Genomic DNA, 21,651 nt, shown 5'->3' on the forward strand with positions numbered 1-21,651 from the left:
TGCATGATGAACACCGGGAGCACATCAACTACACCCCATCGTGCGGGCTCTGCTCGTCATGGCTGCGACCTATATTCCAGACGGAATAGCTTCGCCTATCGACAGTGCAAAATCGGTGCTGTCCCCACTATCTCTAGGGGTCCCAGCACCCAGATCAAATGCGTTGCAGAACAGAGTGACAAGTGTGCTCTCTGCTTCCTATGCAGATCTAGAAATTAGGGATGCACTATCTGGACTGGACGAGCGAGACCTGCGTAACACGGCAACCACGCGTCGGCATATTCGACTGGACGTTCAAGGAGAACTGATCCAGTGCAATGGCGAAATCGTCCAGGACTTTGGCAAGGTTGCTCAGCAGCTTAAACGAATCGGTGCTGCAATCGAGAATCTCAACGCAAGTTGTGCCGAGATGAGGAAGCACATCGGTGCCGCTCATCAGGAAACTGGACCAATGTTGGACGAAGCCAAGTCAATACTCAGTGACAGGCAGCAAGTCGAGAAGAAGCAGCTCATGCTGAATGCTTTCACTTCACACTTTGTTGTCTCCGATGCCGACCTTTCTCTCTTGACATCGACTGCCGAGCCTGTGGACGACGGCTTCTTCCGTGTCATGACCAGGGTGAAGAAGATTCACAACGACAGTCAAGTACTGCTAGGATCGGAGAATCAGAGACTTGGACTGGAGATCCTTGAGCAGAGTTCGCGACAACTGAATGCTGCTTTCCAGAAGCTGTATCGATGGGTTCAGCGTGAGTTCAAAACATTGGATCTTGAAAATCCGCAAATCAGTTCTGCTATACGGCGAGCTTTACGTGTACTAGCCGAGCGACCAACATTATTTCAGAACTGCCTGGACTTCTTCGCTGAAGCAAGGGAGAATATCATGTCTAATAACTTCTATGCGGCTCTTACTGGCGCACCTGTGGACCAAGACCATCCTGTTCTTGGCAAGGCGATCGAGCTCTCCGCACATGATCCACTACGCTACATAAGCGATATGCTTGCATGGGCGCACTCAGCAACCGTGTCTGAGCGAGAAGCACTCGAAGTGCTTTTCATCTCAGAAGGCGACGAGATTGCCAAAAGCATACAAGCCGGCATTGAAAGCGAGCCGTGGTCTCGAGAGGACGACGAGACCACTACCGCAGTGTTTGACGGCAAGGAGGCACTGAGCCAACTCGTGGACAGAGATCTCACAGGTGTCTTCCGACAACTCAAGCAGAGGACAGAACAGGTCGTCCAGAGCCATGAGGTAGCCGCGTTGGCGTACAAGATCTCGAATCTCCTTTCGTTCTACAGCAGCATATTCGCCAATCTCCTTGGACGAGATTCTGCTCTGCTGGAGACACTTCGGTCATCATCAGAGACAGCACTCCGGAGCTTCCGTTCCATCATGCGCGATAATGTCATCAACTTGCATACCGGCCTTGCGATATCTCCGACAGATCTAGCGCCTCCTGAGTTCTTGACAGAAGCTTTGGAGACGTTGAGCGTGCTGATGAAGAGCTACGGCACGTCTATCGTCACGGCAGATCGAAATCAGCGAATCGAAGGCTTCCAACCTGTCTTACAGGAAGCGCTCGATCCGTTCCTGGCTGGATGCGAGAACATCACAAAACGGTTACAGAATCCCAACAATCACATCTTCGCACTGAATTGTTTGCTCAAGACAAGAGAAAGTTTACGCCAGTACGCATTCGCTGACAAAAGTGAAGACCTGCAACCAAGACTTGATGATCACGAACGGGAACTTACAGAAACTGTCCACACCCGGTTCTTGCATGAATCTGGTCTCGCAACTCTCGTAGACAATATCACAAGCGCACAAGATCTGGCCGCTTCGTACAAGGATCCCAAGCAGCTTTCGTCTGTTGCACAACAATTGGACGCCTTCTTGCCTGCTGCCACTGAGGATGCGAGAGCTTTCCTGGGCCAGCTCGAGGACAAAGTATTGGTACGCCGCATTATTGAGCATGCTGCCGAAGGCTTCTGCGAGGACTTTGAGGAGATAGAAGATCTGATTATGCAAGCAGATGAGACGAGAGAGGCACAGGTCAATGGTGAGATGACAGATGATATGTGGTTGCGGGATGTGTTTCCAAGAACCGGTAACGAGATCAGGGTGCTTCTGAGTTAGACATGGGCTGATGTCACCGGCACCAAATTTCGTAGCCCTCTGCGGCTCTACTCGCTGACCCTACAATCGGAGCTTCCACGAAGCTCACTCCGAATGCCGCGACTCGGCTCAGGCAAGGCTGCTCTGATCATCTCCCTGTCCTTGGCATCCACCCTCATATCTTCCAGTCATTTATCCAGACCGATTATTATTGTTCAAGCCGGTTTCTTCTTCTCCCATTCTTCAGGCGTGAAGCACTTGGGCGTCCAAGCATGTATCGTGGCGATCTCTTCCTTCAATGTGCTGTTGACCAGACGATGTCGTGCCAACGTGGTTTTCTTGGTGAATTGCGGTGACACGATCACCGCCTCGAACATCTGGCCGCAACCACCTGTGCCGTCATGTCAGGTACGTCTTCCGGGCATGTAAATTAGGAAGCTCACCAGATAAGTCTTGTATGTCGACATGTGATGCGCCAAGCTTGTCCTTCAATGTGGTGCTCAGCGTGTCTGGCGTGATGCCAGTGGTCGCCTGGGTCGCATCCGCCTCGGTGTCTGTTCGTGCACTCATATCGACCTTCTGTACCGCAGCCACACAACGCTCTTGAGACGTCCATTATCCAAGCTGATGGTGGACGGGATGCAAGTGATATGCGCTTCGATCTAATCAGATCACGAACATCAAGAGTGACGCACCGCAATACTATTAAAGTTGCGCCACAAGCCGCCACACCTTTTGATGGCGGCAAGGATATTCCTTGCTTTCTGTTTGTATATCCTTTGTATTTTATACATGTTCGCTGCTACAGCACGAAGAGCGTACGGAAGGATGAGTTCGCCTGCGACTTCAGCACCGTATACTCGCGCTGTCGTCAATGCCATGCGGAAACTGTAGGTTTGATGGGTCTGAATGGAGACAATGCGTTGGCTGATCATGTCTCAAGCTATCCCGAGTCGCTAGCTGACAAGAGCTTCGACAACACTGGCCGTACGTAACGAATACTTGGAGGTACTGTTTTATATACCAACTGACCAATGGATCAAGTGCTACTCGAAGCGCCATTTGACCCTTTACGCCGCCAGATGAATTCAGTCCTCCTGACCATCGACCTGACCAAAGCTGTCGCCGACGAGGCCATTGAGCGAAACGACTCCATCGTCGTTGCGTACCGTACGTCGCTTTCTGTCCACTCCACAGCACGCTTCTGACTGAAAGTGAAGCGTAGATCCGATCATCTTCAGAGGTCTGAAGAGCTTAACGTTGAAAGATACTCAACAGCAAAGTCTGCTGAGATTAGCATCTGAAGGCATTAGTGTATGAATCATCAAACCCCCGAGTAATGCCTACTTCACGACTAACAAAGCTGCTAGGTCTACAGTCCACACACCGCTGTTGACTGTGCCAGAGGAGGTCTAGGAGATTGGCTTGCCGACATTGTCACGGGGACACCAGCTGATCCGGACGATCTCGAAGAAGCACCTACAGATGGAGATGTCTCACCCGTCAAAACGCCTCTCGAGGGCCAGAGCATCCACGAGACCGCTGCGGATGGCCAGACCACATTGGACGTCAAACGACCAACCTACATGCTACAGCACCACCCGTCTCAATTATTACTCAAGGAGAAAGCTCTCAAGCTCGCCAGCAAGCAGCATAAACGCTACCCCATCCAGGCGACCAAAGTCGAGGGCTACCCAGGCGCAGGAATGGGACGAATAGTCCGCTTCTCACAACCAGTACCCCTACCCGACATCATCGACAGGATAGGTCTAGGCCTAGGCAACCCTAGAGGCTTCCCGATAGCCATCCCACAAGGCAAGCAGGCGAGTGACATGATGATCAGCAGTATCGGCATTTGTGCGGGTAGTGGTGGCCATATGTTCAGCGAGATGGACAAAGCTGGCGAGGAGGTCGATCTGCTGTTCACTGGTGAGCTGTCGCATCATGAGGCTCTCGCTGCCATTGAACAGGGAAAGTGTGTGATATGTTTGTTCCATAGCAATACTGAGCGTGGCTTCTTGCACAGCGTGCTTAAGCCGCAGCTTGAGAACACTATTGCTGCCGAGGTATGTTGAGAAGCAGGACGAATTCTGAACATCCAGCTGACGAGACTGTAGTGGGACCGTATACGTAGCGAAGAGCGGGCGAAGGAGGGACTGAGCGATGAGTTCTTGGAGGCGTTGAACGATGACCACTTTGATGTGCAAGTCAGTGAGATTGATCGGGATCCTTACGGGGTCATGATCAGCAAGTCTGAGCTGGGATGATGGCGAGTATCAATCGCTGCTATTGAATCCACTGGTGGTGGACTAGCTTCTGCTCGAAGTGAGATATGTAATACTTAATACTGGGCTACCTGAGCTGGGTTTGGCTATATTATATCGGCCAACAAATCGGAGTGCTTGCTCGAATGCGTACGGTCTATCCTGGACCTGTCTTCGTTATTTTCCATCTGTCTAAGTCTTCCAGGGATGTACTTCCGTTAGCATACTGTAGATGGAAGCTCAAATATGTTGTTACGGATATAGACGATGGCGATGGAAATCGAGAAGGTCCGTGCTTCCACGGCTCTCTTCCGGGCCTGCGAGGAGCTTCAATCATCGCCATTGCCCAAACAGCCATATCACTACGCACGACATCCTCCTCGCATACCTCTATCACGATGTTCCGAACAAGTCTCGTTCGCGCAACACGCGCTGCCGTCCAAGCCACCTCTCGCGTTCAGCGCCCTGCCTTCCAACGAGCCATCCAGACTCCCTTTGTCCAATCCAGAATATCCACACCGGCAACCTCGATCTCGGCCATAAGATGCTACGCCTCCTCATCAGGGCTCGGACAGGATGAGGTAACCGGACGTATTATGGATCTACTCAAGAACTTTGACAAGGTACGACGCAGTCTGGAAGGGCGGGAATGTATAGTGGATGCTAATTTTATTGCACAGGTTCAGGACCCATCCAAGGTACGAACAATGAGCCGGAAATAGACATAAGAAAACCAGTCTAACCATTGGATAACAGCTTTCCGCCTCGTCACACTTCACAAACGATCTTGGTCTGGACAGCTTGGACACTGTCGAGGTGGTTATGGCTATTGAGGAGGTTGGTCGCAACAAGGTCATGAGAGCAGGAGGACAATTCTGACAACGTGAGCAGGAGTTTAGCATTGAGATCCCAGACAAGGAGGCCGACGCTATCCACAGTGGTAAGTTCATGTCTGAGAACAGCACAATGAGCAGGGACTAATAGTGCTGTAGTGAACCAAGCCGTGGATTACATCATGGCACAACCTGATGGTAAGACTGCTGCGCCGATGTCTCATTTGGCCGAAGAGTATACTGACATCCAACAGCGCACTGAGCAATATCCAGCAGAGATGGGGCGGAGGGAGTTACTGCAGTGACATGTGCAACGTCAGCGCGTGACCCACTACTGGAGTGTCTGGAGGGAGGATTTGTACATGCTATGTCTCGAGATGAGGCGGTCGATACTTTTGTACTATTTATGCACCTCATGCTTGGCGACCATCGCCCTTCTTGTGATTGTTCTGTGTCATCTTGTTCCTCGTTAAGGTACCTATACATCACATCTCTTTGGGCATTATTCTCCAGAAATCTTGCGGCTTGCGCGTTGTGCAACATGACAAAAGCCAATAAGCGCCTGGTAGCTCAACATGACACTCCAACACACATTCACGTGCTAGAACATTTCAGATCCTAACGTACCGTGAAGGGCCAGCTCCCAGAATACACACCAGTAGGGTTACCCGCATATCCGTCAAACTATCAACGCAGACTATCGCAAAGCAAGGCTGCAATCTGAACCACAACCCACTGCTCGGCCACAAAGCTTAGCCTGAACGGTCGCAAAACCCGAGACGAACGACATACGACCACATCTCACACCTTCACACGCACCGCCATGGCCACGGCGTCAGGCTCAGGCCTGACCCGTCGCCGCGGCGCAGGAGGAGCAGCAAGTGGGGATGGAGAGAACGACGGCAGCCGAGTCTCCTCCCCGGCACCCGCCAAAAAGAACGACGACCTCAGATCCCCCGACACGCAATACGAGAGCGGTGAGAATGGCCACAAGATCGCCTTCGACCCGCGCGACATCTCGGAAAGTGAAGAGCGGTCCAAACAGCCCAAACTCACGCTCATGGAGGAAGTGCTCCTCATGGGCCTGAAAGACAAACAGGGCTACTTGAGTTTCTGGAATGATAACATCAGTTATGCGTTACGAGGGTGTATAGTCATTGAGTTGGCTTTCCGGGGCAGGATCTCTATGCAGAAGGATAGTGCGAGGAGGAGGTTTCCGCTTGCCGACAGGGTGATCGAGGTGGTAGATGAGACGTTGACGGGGGAGGTGTTGTTGGATGAGGCGTTGAAAATGATGAAGAGCTCGGAGAAGATGAGTGTTAGTGCTTGGATTGATCTGATGTCCGGTGAGTTTGGCTTGGAGATGTGTTGGTGAATCTTAGGGGAAGTGGAGAGCTAATATTTTCTGTGCCTTGCAGGTGAGACGTGGAATCTCATGAAGATTGGATATCAGCTCAAGCAAGTACGGGAAAGGCTTGCCAAGGGGCTTGTCGACAAGGGCATCCTGCGGACAGAAAAGCGGAATTTCTTGCTGTTCGATATGGCGACTCACCCTGTGGCGGACGGCGGAGCCAAAGACGAGATCAAGCGGCGGGTACGAGCAGTGCTCACCAACAGGACGGTCGTACTACCTGGATCACAGTTCCTACCGGAAGGCATCGAGTTCAGGTATCTGCGGACAATAGCCATGCTCTGTGCAGCTTATGCCGCAAATGTGCTGGAGAATGCTCTGGTGACGCTCGGGCATGAAGCACGAGAGAGAGCGTTTGCTCAAGTGGACGAATTACTGGCAGAGTACTCGCAATGGCCGTTCGGGAAACGTGCAGGTGGCAATGCTGCGATCGGCGCGAATCTTGACCAGGTCATTCGAGACGAGGTCAACAATGCTAAGGATAAGGAGCTACAGCTTGAGGTATGTCTACTTTCGCTTTGTGGTCTGGCGTTACTGACGAATGGTTGTCTTACAGGTCGTTGCTGCTTGCCTCAGTGTCTTCACTCGACTTGACTCGCTATTATAAGCACATATCGGTGCATTTCTCAAGGAGCCCTGCCAGCCATTGCATTGGTCAGCCTATGGTGCCATCACAGAGCTTGCCCATACCGTAGCATGCCGCTTGACTCACACACAGCAAGAAGACGAGTGACGTGTAGCAAACGGGGGACGAAGGAGGCTGCATGCTCACTCGAGCTATGTGAAGGCAGACTTTGAAAGTGAGCTGTCCATCTGAGCGAGGCGCACATGGCGTTGTGACGTGGGTGAGGTTAGCCGAATCGATTATGCGATCCACGAGGATGTATGATCAGAGGTATTCCTAATAGCAGGAAGCTCACTTGTCGCCGCCTTCTCATGGCTCATTCAGTGTCAACAACCTTGTCACGGCCATGCTGTCCTTATCGTACTGCCACTGTCACGTGCTCGTTACATTGAGACTGCTTGTGCTTATGAAGTGGAGACGGGCGGGATCGCCCGTTCGGCTGATGCGACCTCGCGTCGTCTTGCCCCTCTGGCTGTCTGGCGCGACTATGGGCATTGGTGTTTTCTGGTGAGGTATTGCGCATCTACTCTGTATCACTGTCTTGTGATTGAAGGCATCGACCTGATGGTCGCACGCGACTAGCCGGGCGATTTTGACTCTCACCTCCTTCATCACTACCACCTCGGCCCATACACTCAGCCACAATCATGACCGAGACACAGCATGTGGAGGGTGGTACGGGTGCAGTCCAACCCCCAGCTGATGGCGGTAACTACGATGATGGACACGTCGACACGAGCATGAACGTGGAGAGTCGCGACGCGATACGGGAAGGCAAGCAGAAGGCCAAGGAGATCATGGCCGCTGCCGGCGCAAGTCCGGCCACTTCACAACCACGATCCCTGCCTGGCGATATGTCCAACGGTACACCTCAGGCAAACGGCAAGGCTCAGTTGAGCAGAAAGCGATCGCGAGATGGCACTCAACTTCCCACAAATCAGACGAAAGTCATGGTGCTGGATCAGGATGGGACGGAACACACGCATGATGAGGTGCTGTTGGATCGCTATATCCAGCGCGACCTCGTCTACGGCGCCGCCATGAACGACCACGAGGAGCGGTCGCGAGACCTCATCAAGCTCAAGGAGAGGGAGAAGGAGTTCTACCTGCATGAGGTCAAGCAAGCCCGGCAGATAGCCCCTGGTTCTGTCTTTGGGTACGGATTCATGGGGTATGGTAATCGTCTGACTGAAGGCAAGAGCCAGATCGTGTACAATAAATTGCGTGGTCCGCCAAAAGGTCGAAGATGTCCGGAGGTCTATAGCACGCGGAAGGACAATGCGCAGCAGTCAGAGCACCACGAGGAGCTCGTGCCTGTACGGCTGGACATTGAGCTAGACAAGCTGCGGTTACGCGACACCTTCACCTGGAACCTTCATGAGAAGCTCATCTCTCCGGATATGTATGCTGATTATCTGATCGAGGATCTTAAGATACCACCTGAAGCAATACGAGAGGTGTCACAGCAAGTCAAGGCAGAAATGCATGAGCAGATCCACAATTATTATCCTCATATCATCGTAGAAGATGGTCCGCTGGAAACAGGCCGGCCATACAATGATCATAAGGACGACGAGATGAGGGTCCAGATCAAGCTGAATATCACGATTGGTCGCATTACGCTCGTTGACCAGTTTGAGTGGGACATCAACAACCCACTCAACTCGCCAGAAGAGTTCGCGCGACAGATGGCGTGGGAGAATGCGCTGAGTGGCGAGTTCACCACGGCCATAGCGCACACGATTCGAGAGCAAAGTCAGCTCTACACGAAGAGTCTATACTTGACGGACCACTGTTTCGATGGCCGACCTATTCTGGATTCAGATCTGAGAGACGCTTTCCTGACAACGCCAATACACGGCGCTTTCCGACCCGTCGCTGCACAAAAGGACTGGACTCCGTATATGTACGAGATGAGTGAGGCTGAGCTGGAGCGAACCGAAACGAGCATGATGCGCGAGCACAGAGCTCAGAAACGACAACTGAACCGACGAGGCGGACCAGCCTTGCCTGATCTGAAGGACCGGCAAAGAACTGTGCGATCTTTGATTGTGCATTCCGTGATACCTGGTGCAGTCGACAAGTTCGAAACGACGGGCATACCGAAGGCGAGACGTGGTGGCAGAGGCGCCAGGCGGGGAGCACGTGGCGAAGCTGACTCTGATTCCGAGGAGCTGGAAGGCGAGGAATCTGCTCCAGAGTCACCAGCACCGTCGGCTCTCAATCCTGGTACTGCTAGAACGAGAGGTATGCGAGGTGCAGCGACCGCGGCACAAGCTGCTATGAGGGCTGGCTATGGTGCTAGGAGCGCAACACCAGACTCGCAAATGCATACACCACACGAGCCGCGAACAGCTCCACGAAGGAGCATGCTTCGGGAAGGGAGCGTAATGGACGATGGCGATACTCTGATCGTCAAGCTCAAGATTGGCAAAGCTAAGCTCAGAGTATGGTGGGAGGAATATCGGGCGAAGAAGCGAGCCAGCGAGTACCCATTGTCCGGCTATGCATCCCAACCCCCACCACCGAACAGCGGTCTACGAGTCGGGACACCGCAACGGGGCGCCGTAACAACCCCATCCATAACCCCACGCACCCTCCCCCAGCCTCGAAGCACACCCCAACCAAATGGCACCACCCGCTCAACATCCACAGCCCGAAACGTAAACTACGACCCACAAGGCCGAGCCGACACAGACCACTGGCCAACCGCAGACGAAACAGCCGTAAGCGCAACCACAGCATCACCATAACAGTGATGAAACCCCCTGTATTACTGCCTGTATTATTATTCTAACCCTCCATCCTCATATCTAGCCCCCACCCCCAACCTGGCTAGACGAAGCCATGCTCACCCTCCGCTCTCGCCACCCCGAGTCCGACTTCGAACCGATCATGCGTCCCTACGCCGTCGACACCACGAACGGTAAGACCGTCAAAGTTGCCACGGAACCCGGCGCCCTACCACCTGCAGGAGTCAAGTTTCAATTTTTGCCGAGGATAAGATGTAACGATTGTCCTGGGAAGCTGTATACGGCCCAGCCTGGGAAGGTGGTGGAGGACTTTGAGGTGCATTTGAGGAATAGGAATCATCGGTTGGCTGTGCAGGAGAGGCAAGTGAGGTGATTATGATCTTGGGAGGGAAGCGATTCTGTATATCACTTGCACTTTGGATGGAGAGACAGGAAACTTTTGCTGTGATAAAGTATGCAGACAGTCTTGTACAACAATGTGACATACTTGGTGTGACACAAGACCGGCATAGAATGCGCATCGGTCGTCTGTTTCAGAATTTGACCCAAAGTCCTGATGGGAACGGTCGTCCTTGACCAAAGGCGTGTGTACGCTATGCTACTCAAGCGGATGACGAGAACACGCCTCGGGCGACACTTCCCCCAAGCAGCGACATTCCACTCGGCACGAAACGGACGAATTGGCAGGGCGAAGGCAGAGGTGCAGACGTGCACGCGTGTCATGCCAATAAGAGTGACCGCTGAGACGGGCTTAGCGCGAGATGGCGTGGCGTTTCATGGCGCGTGCTCCCGAATACCAGTCCTGAATCCTGGTGGCTGGCTCGCAATTTCGATGGTGGCAATATCGTATTGCTTTTATCGACGGCAACATGTCGAGTATGACAGTACGGCAGAACCCGTTCATGTCTTACTGCTCTCAAGCTTGCGACGGATGAGCTCTTGCAATTCCAGCAGCTGCTTCCGTTGCTCCGCAGACAATTGATCGGTCTGTTCCGAGGTCGGTGGCGACAGTGGCACGGCTGGGACGTCAATCTTGCCCTCGACAGCGACTGTGACAGCCGTGTAATCATCGACGATTTCCGTGGGAGCCTCAGCCTGCGACACGAATAGTTAGCATACTGACGTCATGGTACACGACCTAGCGTAAGGGATGACGGGTGCAACTCACGATAAGAGTGCCGATGAGGTTTTCCACCTGGTCACTACCAAGGTCGAGATCTTGGTTGGCAGAAGCAAACTGTGCTAGGTTCAGCGCCAGTTGCTGCTCAGCGAAAGGTCGTCGAGCAAAATTGGCCTGCTGTAGAGCAGAAGGCGGGTGATGTGTGCTGAGGCGTGCACGCTTGTCGGGATGATCTTGCAATGCATGATCGCGAGTTGCCTGGTAGCGAGAACTGTATCATGGTCAGCAACTGTGGAAGATATGCCTGGGTGGATGTACGTACTTCTTGATCTTGTCAATGAAGTCTAGCTTGATGCCGTGCGCTGGCATGCGATAGACCACGCCCTCTTCTTGCGTCTCATCGTCGTAGAATTCCGAGTCGGTCTCATCACTGTCATCCTCAATAACGTCGACGACGCCATTATTCTTGAAGCCACGGTTCAAGGAGACATCAATGACCCTAGCGTTTCGTGGTCTCCGCACGTGCAATCTTCGACGTGGAACTAGCATACTAGCATCCACTGTTCGCAATTCCTGGTCAGCGTGTAGTGGACACATCCAGTCATGTATCTTCTTGCCGTCCCAGCTGCGTGCAGGTGGGTTGGCGAGTGGTGGGTCAAGGCAGTCTAGATGCCAGTTTTCGCCACAGTAGTCGCACTGGACGATAGACCGCGCCGGTTGGCCCTGTGATGGTTGTGACGACTGATTACATTGATAACAGAGCACCGTATTGCCTTTACTATCTTTCAGCTTATAGTAGTCGGGCAGCTCATCATATCCAGCACGATTACTGTCATGATGTTAGCTTGATGATGAAGCGAGCGCCGTGATAGTGGCAGCCTAACCGAGTTTTGCCGTTGACAGCTTCGATGAAATGACCATGCCGATCCGTCTGCACGCCTTCGAAATAGTCGCGCACCTCTTGTGGCAGCGTGAAGGTGGCCGGATTCAGCTTACGCAGACTCGTCAGCAGCGGAGCAAATAGCCCGCGCTGAGGCTTGTCTGTTGGCTCAGTGGTGACCGGCCGTTTGGCCACACAAATGAAACAATACCATGGCTCGTTGAGCTCGCTGGCATCCTCATTCAACGGCGGATCCAGGCAGGCGAAGTGAAAAGAGCGGTCGCAGCCATCACAGCATAGTAGGAATCCACTGCCGCCACACGCCGAGCAAAAGTCGTTGTTTTCTGATAGCTGCTCACCGTACTCTGTCAGATCGTGTTCAACAAGTTGTCTAAGCTTTGATGGGTACGTAGGCAGTGTTTGACGATCCGGTGAGATATGCATGGGTGGTTGACGCGGATGTGCAGTGAGGATGTTTTGGGAAAGTTGTGTGGAAGCGGAAAGCGAGACTTAGCGCGTAAGGTGGTCGTCGCGCGCTGTCTTACCTCTTCATTGTCATCATCCCCGATTGGGCTTTCCCTCCCTGCGCCACCTGCGCCTGACAACCCGCCGTAGCCTGCCAGGTGTTTCTTCTCGGGCCTATCAATGAGCATGTCTGTTAGTGGCCGCCGGAACATTTGTACAGAGTTTGGGGGTGCACAAGTAGCCCCGCACGACCAAAGAAAAAGTACGACACAATCGAACACATTCCATCGAGCAAACCTGTGACACACTGAGAGTTTCTTGTGCGGATCTGTGAATGACCCGTAGGCTGGCGCTTTGCCCAGAACTTGCTAGATTTGGGGAAGATAGGGAAGAGACTTACGATGTCTTCGTTTTCGCCCTCTTGCTTGGTGGCAGGCGTGGCATCTTCAGCACTCTCGGTGTGCTCATCCTAGAAGATGCTGGTGATAGTTCAGACAGTGGTGAATCCAGATCCATTGATGGATCTCTACTGCCTCTCAAACCCGCCGGCCGGCTACCGTTTGGATTCAGGCGTAACGATGGTGGCGCCAGACGTGATTCCTTCGTTGCTCCTGCTCGCCGTTGAGTAGATGCAGCTGCACGTGGGGTTTCTCGCATGTCGCTCTCCTCGTGTGGTACTTCGCGCGTCACAGTCTGACTCAATTTCTGCTTCTTAGCTGTGATGGCCTCCTGCTCAGCGTCCTCAAAATCGGCCTCTGCAGAAGACCTCTTGAGTTTACGGTCTGGAGCTACAAGACTGCCACGCTCCGCAGCATGGTCCTTGCCTCTGAGGCCATTGGTAGATGCTGACATTGGCGGTGGGCCCTCGCCGAGATCATCCTGGTCGTCCGCGTCTACAGCATCTCCGCCTTCCGAGGTTAGATCAGTGAGCTCAGAAGACTCACTACCAGCACGCGTTCGAGACTTGGCTGGGGAGTCCATCATAGTGCTACCTTGGCCAGTTTTGTGGCGGCCGTTGATACTCTTGGCTGGTGACTTTAACTTGATGGTAGGCTTCGGTCTTGTAGTGTCCAAGGGCTCAGTTGATGGCAAGGCTGATGTGAGAGGTTGTGCGGAAGGTGTTGGTAGGAGCTTTGTTGCAGAAGGTGAACGCAGAGGCAAGGCTTGAGCGCCATTTGTGCTGGCTGCCGAACCGCTCCGAGCTTTTTCCTTGGCTTCTTTGAGGCGTCTCTTAGCACGCTTCACGTAGCCTTGAAATTCATGTGTTTGTGATGTAGATGCTTTCTGCATTAGGATAGACTCCAGCAGATCAGTAAGACGTGAATTGTTTAGTGACTCGAGCCAGATTTCGTGCACTGCTGCTGCCAGATCGGGCTTGCCCACCTCAATCGCGCGACTTTTAGCAGCCTCTACCACACGCTTCATCTTGGGTGGATCGTAGATTCTGCCCTTGACCTTACCAGTCGCAGGTTGACCTTTGCCTCGACTGCTGGAGCCGGCTTCTACGCGTCCAGGGGCCGGTGCTGCTGCGTCACTTCGCCGTTGTGTTGTTCGTAGTGTCTTTGCTGGACCTTTCTTCTTGGGTACAGGCGCATAGTCATCATCCCGCTCATCATCCACGACCGGTGGTGCAGGTGGTGCCGGCTCACTTGGCTGTAGTGTGGGAGCAGCTTGTGGTGTGGGTGTACCTTCAGGAGTCTCCTGAGCTTCTAAACCAGCCGCGGCAGAGCTTCGCCCCATTACAGACTTCCGCGGTGCATCCGATCTTACTCTACTCTTCACCTTGGCATTCGGCGCTTCGCCTAAGGGCTGCATATGCTCCAATACTCCATAGGGGGCTCCGTGATGATCCTGATAAGAAGGCTGCGAAGCCAGCGAGGGCTCCACCCACTGATCCATGAAGGTCCTCTCCTTCTTCGCGACAGCTACCTTCCCTCCATTCGCCTGTTCAGGCTCCTTTTGTGGTGTACCGCGGCGGTCTCGAAGCCGTGAAGTGTCTCGGGAGGGCATGTTCAAGCAAACGCCACTGCCCGACTCGGTCAGTTATGGTCCTGCGCGTCTGACGGAATTTTATATCTACCCAGGGCGATGCTGATCAGGCAGCCGGTTCCGAGATGAGGTGCGTAGAGGCGCGGAGGAATCTAAGCGCGTTTGGATGTTTAGACTGTCGAGGTTGAAAGGCGGGAACACGGGCTTCGAAAACACGGAGTCGGGCACCACCACACTCACTCCAAACCAACACAAAACCGATATGTACATAACCTCACCATGTCTTGCCATACATTACTGACTCATCTCGGCGCATTGTTACCTCAGTCCTGTATACTATATGAGACTTCACAATAGTGGCAAGCAGGCAACCATCATCTTGCCCCTATTGTGAGACACGAACTGGAACGGCAGCAGCATATAAATTAATGCTTCTTTGTTCTCAGGTATGCCGTGCGACTTGCTGCTATCTCATGCTATGCTGTGGCTTATGGAACTCATGGCGTACCTCGTGCTAAGGCGACTAGGAGACGAGGTGAAGCCGTCTTCGAGTACGCGACAAGCTGGACCAGACATGCGTGGTGGCGGGTTCATCACAGTCGCGGAAATCGCGCTGCAACGGTAACGAGCATTTTACTCATCGTCATCGTCCTCATCATCCTCATCATCCTCATCATCATCATCGTCTTCCTCCTCGGCAGCCTTTGGTGCGGCCTTGGTCTTCTTGGACTTCTTCTTCTTCTTGGACTTCTTCTTGTCGCTCTTCGGCAGACCTAATGGCAGCTCCAAAATCTTGAGAACCTCCTCATCCGTGATCTTCTTATCCGACTTGTACTGCTCGATATTGAGTGTGGGGGGAGCTGACAGTCGTTGCAGACCATGTTTGGTTAGGGCAACGGTGTTGAACAGCCTGCTGACTGGCTCGCCGTCGGTCGACCCTATCACCTCGTATTGACGAACCACGCCACCACGTACGCACTCGACGATACCGACCTTGCCAGCACGCTCATCCTCAAGCTGTCGTAAGCTGAATGGGAAGGTGCCGAACCTCTTCTGGATCTCGGAAAGCGTGGCCCTTGAACTTGGTCGCTTCAGGCCGTACGTTGTGGTCGTCCTTCGGTGCAAAGTTGGACGGTTGGGAAGTGTCTTGACCTTGCCGTTACCGGTGCTTACACCCATCTCCACACCCCACACCTCACCAATCTCAGGCAGACCCTCACCCTTGACACCCTCACCTGGAGCCAGGATAATCTTCTTCTTGTCCTCGATCTCGTTACGGCCGAACAACCAGCAAGTCGTGTTCTCAACAAGATTGCACTCGTAGCTCTTCACGACCTTCTCTAGCAGCTGTGTGATCTTAGACTGGCTGTACGGCTTCTGTGCTTGTGCCTTCTTCTTCTCCTCATCTGTCCCTTGCGCGATCAAACCAGGAGGCATCATCATGCGGAGAAGCAGCTCGTTGGCGTAGTGTGTTGCGAGCATGAGGTCTGCCGGGCGACCTGTGACCTCAGACTTCGCACCGACCAGAATAGTATCGCAGACAATGGCACCAAACCCGTCAATTTGGGCTCCCAATTGAATTTTGACGGCCTCGCCAGCCTTCAGGGCCGCACCTGCCTCTTCCGCATCAGATACGAGTGGCGTATAGGGAGTCACATATGTGCTTGGCGAAACTGTGCATGGGTGTGAGATGCCTTTGGCGACCTTCTTGCCCTTGAATACCTTTGCGACCTCTTCGTCTAGAATCTTGTCGCCTTTCTGGCAGATCTCGAGGATTTTGGCGCCTTCAGTGCACAACTTCTTGACATCCTCCAGGACTTTGTGCGAGATTTGGGCAGCGGTCCTGTACTTGGTCAAAGTATCTGGGTTGGCCAGGCTGTAGTCTGTCGTTCATTGTCAACCAAGGGAACATATTCAAGTATTGGCATACTGCTTACCGGTGGGAGCCTCTTCCGCCATGTTTGCAGATGACTGTAGAGGAAACGTTCCTCTGTTCAAATGCGAAACTCTGATTAGTTGTTTCTGACAGAGCTCAGAACTCTGGTGTTGACTTGATTTGATCTTGCAGGCACAATTTCAAGAGGTGCGCCGACGTGGGGCAGGGCACAGCGGGGCAACTTGAACATTGGAGGAATATGGTCTCGTGAGTTGTGCATGAACGACTCGGCAGATACCGCTATATGCGTGGCAGACTTTCAGAGGATGAGTGTTGGGCATCGTCGTATCGTATTGGCGATTGACAATGTAGACCGCCGCCAATGTCTCGTGCCGGGACATCGTACCCAGCTCGTGAACGGATCCATGTTGCTCCTCTTTTTGGGGGCTTGACATCGTCATGTCACGGCTCATCAATGTTGTAACGCATCGATTATGTGGGCTAAACGGCCTGAGCCAACGTTGCAGTCTCGATGCGACCAATTTTTATCGCCATGCTCAACAGTGTTGTTGTTGTTATTGCTCTTCACATGTGAGGGTCATCTTGGGCGGCGGAGGAAGGGCCCGTGCGCTTCCGGACCTGGGCCTTCGAGGTGCCATTGAGTGGATCAATCCGTCACTTTTTGGTAACCAGCGAGACTCCTTCGCTGCGTCGCCGATGCCCTCTGTGAGCGCACGAGGCGACGTGAGAATCGATTTACACCCTGGCTCCCAAGGAAGTCCCTACAGCGAAGTCTGCAGCCGGCTCTCGTGACCGTTCCTGCAAGTGCGCGGCAAGCACTCAAGGCACGCTACAGGTATATACCGTTTCGAAGGAGGACAACACAGCTGTGAGTAGCACACGAGCTGGATGCACGCGCGCACGGACATTCGTCCGATTACAGAAGCCAGAAATTTCACGCCCTCCGCTCCTGCTCAACTAATCCCTCGACCATCGGCGGATGCTGATCAGTACTTTCTAGAACAAGTGTGGCGGCCTTGTCCCGAATCTGCAAACGAATGGCCAACAGCAACACGAATGGCGAGCACCGACCATCTCCATTCGATATGACGACCCTAGACGACGAGGTGAACGACGAGCATTCGTTTCCTCCAGTAACACCTGGCCTTTCCAACTCCGAGTTCTCTGGTCGCAACCCCTTTTCTCAGCATTTCAGCAACGGTTCAGCTGACAATCCTGGCTCCTCGAGGCCGCAGCACAATACGAGTGGCAGTCACACGAATAGAGAATCTCGACCCGGCTCGCCCACAGATGCTGTGGATGGTGCCTCTGGCGAGGAGCTTTTGCGTCGTCTTAGTCTGACGGGGCAGGGGCCAGCACACGCCGATCTTACAGATGTTGACCCTAGAGCAGCTCACCCGAACTTGGCCTTGGGAGGGCATATTATTAGCGCCACCTTCACTGTACCTTATAAGGTAGGGTACAGACCGAATGCGGACTGGGTATGTTTGACGTTTCACCAACACAACGCGATCCAGCTAATTGTAAGTAGGACTTGAAATCGAGGAGAGGCACATCTGCGTTGTATGATTCACTCGCATATCTGGCTTCCACGGAGTCACCTTGGAACCACACTCTCGTAGGCTGGACAGGAGAGATAGACCACGCTGAGCCAAAGAATAGGACGGGTGCAAATGGTGAGCTCAACTCATCACTGCACGCACGTCCTCTCAACAAGTCTTCTGCACCTATACCAACGGATGCACGCTATCAGAAGCATGATCAGTCGCACGAGCCTACAGAAGTACATGTGAAATTGGAGCAGCGTGCAAGGTTAGAGAAGCAACTTGAGCAGGTGCAAGGGGGCCGCGTGGTCCCGGTCTGGCTTCCCGATGCTATTGACGATCATGATAGCTTCATGCTCAAAGATCAGCACCGATGGAGACGGTACGGTGAGCACGAACTCTTTACGCTGTTCCACTACAAGACGAACGAGCCCTCCGATGGTCGAAACTTGCGGAAAACATGGGCCGACTACTACCGCATGAATCGCGCTTTCGCGGATACGATCATGTCCATCTACAAACCTGGCGATGTCATCATCGTTCACGACTACCAGCTTCTACTATTGCCAAGCCTCCTTCGTCAACGAATCTCGACCATCTATGTCGGGTTCTTCCTGCACATACCGTTCCCTAGTAGCGAATACTACCGGTGCCTGACAAGGAGAAAGGAGATCTTAGAAGGTGTACTCGGCGCGAACATGATTGGATTCCAGGCTTTTAGCTACTCGAGACACTTTGCTTCGTGCTGCACAAGAATACTCGGCTTCCAGTCCACGTCAGCAGGCGTTGAAGCTTTCGGCAGCCATGTCGCCGTCGATGTCTTCCCTATTGGCATCAATGCAGTTCAGACTGCCAAGTCGGCATTTGAGGATGAAAATGTGGATCGATGTATCGCCAAGCTACGCCACAAGTACGAAGGCAAGAAGATCATCGTCGGTCGTGACCGTCTGGACTCAGTACGTGGTGTAGCGCAAAAGTTGCAAGCTTACGAGCTCTTCCTGGAACGGCATCCTGAGTGGCACGATCAAGTCGTGCTCATTCAAGTCACAAGCCCGACATCTATCGAAGAGGCTGGAGACAAGGCTGATAAAACCGCCAACAAAATCTCGGATCTGGTGGCGAGGATTAATGGCACGTACGGCTCGCTCGAGTTCACGCCTGTCATGTATTACCCACAATACCTTGATCAAGATGAGTACTTTGCTCTGCTCCGGGTTGCCGATCTTGGCCTCATCACTAGCGTACGAGATGGTATGAACACGACTGCGCTGGAGTACGTCATTGCTCAGCGAGATCATCATGGCCCTCTCATCATATCTGAGTTCTCTGGCACCGCAGGTAGCCTAGGAAATGCCTTACACATCAATCCTTGGGATCTGAGTGGCACAGCAGATGCGATCCATATTGCTCTGACAATGTCTGATGCCGAGAAGAAGTCTACACACGCACAACTCTACCGGCATGTCACACGCAATACTGTCCAAGCCTGGACGAATAACTATGTCAAACGGCTTCTGACCAATCTGTCCTCCTTCGATCAATCTGGCGCGACACCCGCTCTCGACCGTACGAAACTACTAACCCAATACCGTTCTGCTCAGCGCCGGCTATTCATGTTCGACTACGACGGTACTCTCACGCCAATCGTGAAAGATCCACAAGCCGCCATTCCCTCCGACCGTGTCATCCGCACACTGAAGACTCTCGCCTCTGATCCCGCAAATGCCGTCTGGATCATCTCTGGCCGAGATCAGGGCTTCCTCGACGAGTGGATGGGCCACATCTCCGAACTAGGCCTGAGTGCTGAACATGGCAGCTTCATGCGCCATCCCCACTCCAGCACGTGGGTCAACTTGACAGAGACCTTCGACATGTCCTGGCAGTCTCACGTCATGGAGAGTTTCGAGTACTTCACCGCCAAGACCCCTGGATCTTTCATCGAGCGCAAGAAGATTGCCTTGACATGGCACTATCGTCGTGCGGATGCTGAGTTTGGACCTTATATGGCTAGGGAGTGTCAAAGGCATCTGGAGCAGACAGTAGCGAAGAATTTCGATGTCGAGGTCATGACGGGCAAAGCAAATCTGGAGGTGCGGCCGAAGTTTGTGAACAAGGGCGAGATTGCGAAGAAGTTGGTCAAGGAGTTTGGCGAAGATATCGGGAGTCCTGCGCCTCCAGAATTTGTGCTATGCCTGGGCGACGACTTTACTGATGAAGGTGAGCAGTAGATATTCTTGACCTGCTGCCCGATCAATTGCTGACCTCCCCTTCCACAGACATGTTCCGCGCGCTCAACTCGTCGAATCTGCCATCCGAGCACGTCTTCGCCGTCACGGTCGGCGCATCATCGAAGCAGACCCTCGCACAATGGCATCTCCTCGAACCTTCGGACGTCGTTTCTGCCATTGCGCTGCTCAATGGGCAGTCTGATCAAGGGAATGTAGGTGCTGTGGCGGTGGTTGAAGGATCTGTACCAGAGACCAGGCTGTGACATGTCGGCTGAGCTAAAAGGGGTTGATGCGGTTGATTGGGCGGCTTTCGTCTTCTACCAAGGCCAAAAGTAATGGTGACTGAGCTCGCGTTCTTCATTGCTTTGATTTATCCTGAAAGCGACAGTATAGCATAGCGTTAGTGGCATATATGGTGTTCTACCTATGTCTGAGTGGACGATATCCCGGCATCATTAGAGAGGAAGTCTAACAGAGCAAGTAATGCAACATAAGCATTTCATGCATAAGTTCGACTTAGGTCGACTTCGTCTCGACGAACTTCACCTCATCCTGACTGCATCTCACCTTCGTGTCATCTTAATTAATTTGATCTCAGGTTGACATGAAGCTTGTTCCTTTGCTGAAACCGCCATTCCGTAGGCCACATATGTACAAATGCATACAACTGGTACACACAAGGAAAACCACCCCCCGTCATCACCAGCACAACACTTTTACCTGTATGGTGCATCGGCCCTCGCCACTGCCGCCAACTCAGGCTCCCACTTGTCACCATTTGCCAAAAGCTTCTCCTTGTTGTACAGCAACTCCTCCCTGGTCTCGGTGGCATATTCCGCATTCGGACCTTCCACAATCGCATCCACGGGACATGACTCCTGGCAGAAACCGCAGTAGATGCACTTGGTCATGTCAATGTCGTAGCGGGTGGTCCGGCGGCTGCCGTCCTGACGCTCTTCTGCTTCGATTGTGATGGCTTGAGCGGGACAGATGGCTTCGCAGAGCTTGCAGGCGATGCAGCGTTCCTCGCCTGTAGGGTATCGGCGAAGGGCGTGCTCGCCACGGAAGCGAGGAGAGATGGGACCCTTTTCGAAAGGATAATAGATGGTATATCTGATGGTCCTGTCAGTCCTGCCCTGGGTACTCTTCAATCTGGTGTACTCACGGCGGTCGGAAATATTGCTCCAGCACGACGTACATGCCCCGCATCATCTCGGTCATGAGAAAGTAGTTGCCCGCCAAGTCCATCACGCTCTCCTTCTTCTCTGGCTTCGCATAACGAAAGCCTTGGGGTGGTGGGCCCTCAGTAGTAGCTCGTCGTTGGATGGTGGTGGAAAAGTTGTGTGATTGCGCCGCGAAAGCTGGTCGGACGGCGTTGGAGATTGCAGGCCGGCTGCGAGCGGCTGTTACCAGCGCGCGAGAGGCGGACATGGCGGCGTTGGAGGGCAAGAGTAGGGTGGTGTGAAGAAGTGGCAATAATACTGGTCGTCGGCGGATGTGGACAATGAGGTGCAGGGCGATGGTGG

The 21,651-nt window shown here is 53.2% G+C and overlaps 10 protein-coding genes across 10 annotated transcripts; 6 read left to right on the top strand and 4 right to left on the bottom strand.

Moving 5' to 3' along the window:
• Positions 1 to 58: 58 nt before the first annotated feature.
• Positions 59 to 2,137, top strand: COG6 (Golgi transport complex subunit 6; the record flags this gene model as incomplete). The annotated part of the gene is made up of 2 exons (XM_064842053.1): positions 59 to 749; positions 822 to 2,137. The coding sequence occupies 2 exons, from the start codon at positions 59 to 61 to the stop codon at positions 2,135 to 2,137; spliced, it is 2,007 nt and encodes a 668-aa protein (XP_064690261.1).
• Positions 2,138 to 2,331: 194 nt separating this feature from the next.
• On the bottom strand, positions 2,332 to 2,686 carry LTS14_009372 (uncharacterized protein; the record flags this gene model as incomplete). The annotated part of the gene is made up of 2 exons (XM_064842054.1): positions 2,332 to 2,507; positions 2,560 to 2,686. 2 exons carry the CDS (start codon positions 2,684 to 2,686, stop codon positions 2,332 to 2,334), a joined length of 303 nt encoding a protein of 100 aa, XP_064690262.1.
• A 464-nt stretch (positions 2,687 to 3,150) lies between these two features.
• Positions 3,151 to 4,383, top strand: LTS14_009373 (uncharacterized protein; the record flags this gene model as incomplete). Its single annotated transcript, XM_064842055.1, has 4 exons — positions 3,151 to 3,286; positions 3,342 to 3,430; positions 3,487 to 4,182; positions 4,234 to 4,383. The coding sequence occupies 4 exons, from the start codon at positions 3,151 to 3,153 to the stop codon at positions 4,381 to 4,383; spliced, it is 1,071 nt and encodes a 356-aa protein (XP_064690263.1).
• A 395-nt stretch (positions 4,384 to 4,778) lies between these two features.
• Positions 4,779 to 5,475, top strand: ACP2 (mitochondrial acyl carrier protein; the record flags this gene model as incomplete). The annotated part of the gene is made up of 6 exons (XM_064842056.1): positions 4,779 to 5,003; positions 5,061 to 5,078; positions 5,137 to 5,217; positions 5,272 to 5,320; positions 5,373 to 5,411; positions 5,468 to 5,475. The coding sequence occupies 6 exons, from the start codon at positions 4,779 to 4,781 to the stop codon at positions 5,473 to 5,475; spliced, it is 420 nt and encodes a 139-aa protein (XP_064690264.1).
• A 561-nt stretch (positions 5,476 to 6,036) lies between these two features.
• Positions 6,037 to 7,231, top strand: VPS74 (Vacuolar protein sorting-associated protein 74; the record flags this gene model as incomplete). Its single annotated transcript, XM_064842057.1, has 3 exons — positions 6,037 to 6,559; positions 6,632 to 7,125; positions 7,181 to 7,231. 3 exons carry the CDS (start codon positions 6,037 to 6,039, stop codon positions 7,229 to 7,231), a joined length of 1,068 nt encoding a protein of 355 aa, XP_064690265.1.
• Positions 7,232 to 7,896: 665 nt separating this feature from the next.
• Positions 7,897 to 10,375, top strand: SNF5 (SWI/SNF chromatin-remodeling complex subunit; the record flags this gene model as incomplete). Its single annotated transcript, XM_064842058.1, has 2 exons — positions 7,897 to 9,975; positions 10,067 to 10,375. 2 exons carry the CDS (start codon positions 7,897 to 7,899, stop codon positions 10,373 to 10,375), a joined length of 2,388 nt encoding a protein of 795 aa, XP_064690266.1.
• Positions 10,376 to 10,902: 527 nt separating this feature from the next.
• On the bottom strand, positions 10,903 to 14,477 carry LTS14_009377 (uncharacterized protein; the record flags this gene model as incomplete). Its single annotated transcript, XM_064842059.1, has 6 exons — positions 10,903 to 11,097; positions 11,171 to 11,393; positions 11,445 to 11,951; positions 12,007 to 12,353; positions 12,548 to 12,641; positions 12,868 to 14,477. 6 exons carry the CDS (start codon positions 14,475 to 14,477, stop codon positions 10,903 to 10,905), a joined length of 2,976 nt encoding a protein of 991 aa, XP_064690267.1.
• Positions 14,478 to 15,089: 612 nt separating this feature from the next.
• On the bottom strand, positions 15,090 to 16,415 carry LTS14_009378 (uncharacterized protein; the record flags this gene model as incomplete). The annotated part of the gene is made up of 2 exons (XM_064842060.1): positions 15,090 to 16,339; positions 16,394 to 16,415. The coding sequence occupies 2 exons, from the start codon at positions 16,413 to 16,415 to the stop codon at positions 15,090 to 15,092; spliced, it is 1,272 nt and encodes a 423-aa protein (XP_064690268.1).
• A 975-nt stretch (positions 16,416 to 17,390) lies between these two features.
• TPS2 (threalose-6-phosphate phosphatase) lies at positions 17,391 to 20,388 on the top strand (the record flags this gene model as incomplete). Its single annotated transcript, XM_064842061.1, has 3 exons — positions 17,391 to 17,834; positions 17,885 to 20,114; positions 20,174 to 20,388. The coding sequence occupies 3 exons, from the start codon at positions 17,391 to 17,393 to the stop codon at positions 20,386 to 20,388; spliced, it is 2,889 nt and encodes a 962-aa protein (XP_064690269.1).
• A 453-nt stretch (positions 20,389 to 20,841) lies between these two features.
• NdufS8 (ndufs8, ubiquinone oxidoreductase 23 kd subunit) lies at positions 20,842 to 21,556 on the bottom strand (the record flags this gene model as incomplete). The annotated part of the gene is made up of 2 exons (XM_064842062.1): positions 20,842 to 21,238; positions 21,291 to 21,556. 2 exons carry the CDS (start codon positions 21,554 to 21,556, stop codon positions 20,842 to 20,844), a joined length of 663 nt encoding a protein of 220 aa, XP_064690270.1.
• Positions 21,557 to 21,651: the final 95 nt, after the last annotated feature.

Source organism: Recurvomyces mirabilis (assembly GCF_035927965.1).
Source record: "Recurvomyces mirabilis strain CCFEE 5264 chromosome Unknown scaffold_31, whole genome shotgun sequence".
In the NCBI taxonomy this organism is placed as follows: domain Eukaryota; kingdom Fungi; phylum Ascomycota; class Dothideomycetes; order Mycosphaerellales; family Teratosphaeriaceae; genus Recurvomyces; species Recurvomyces mirabilis.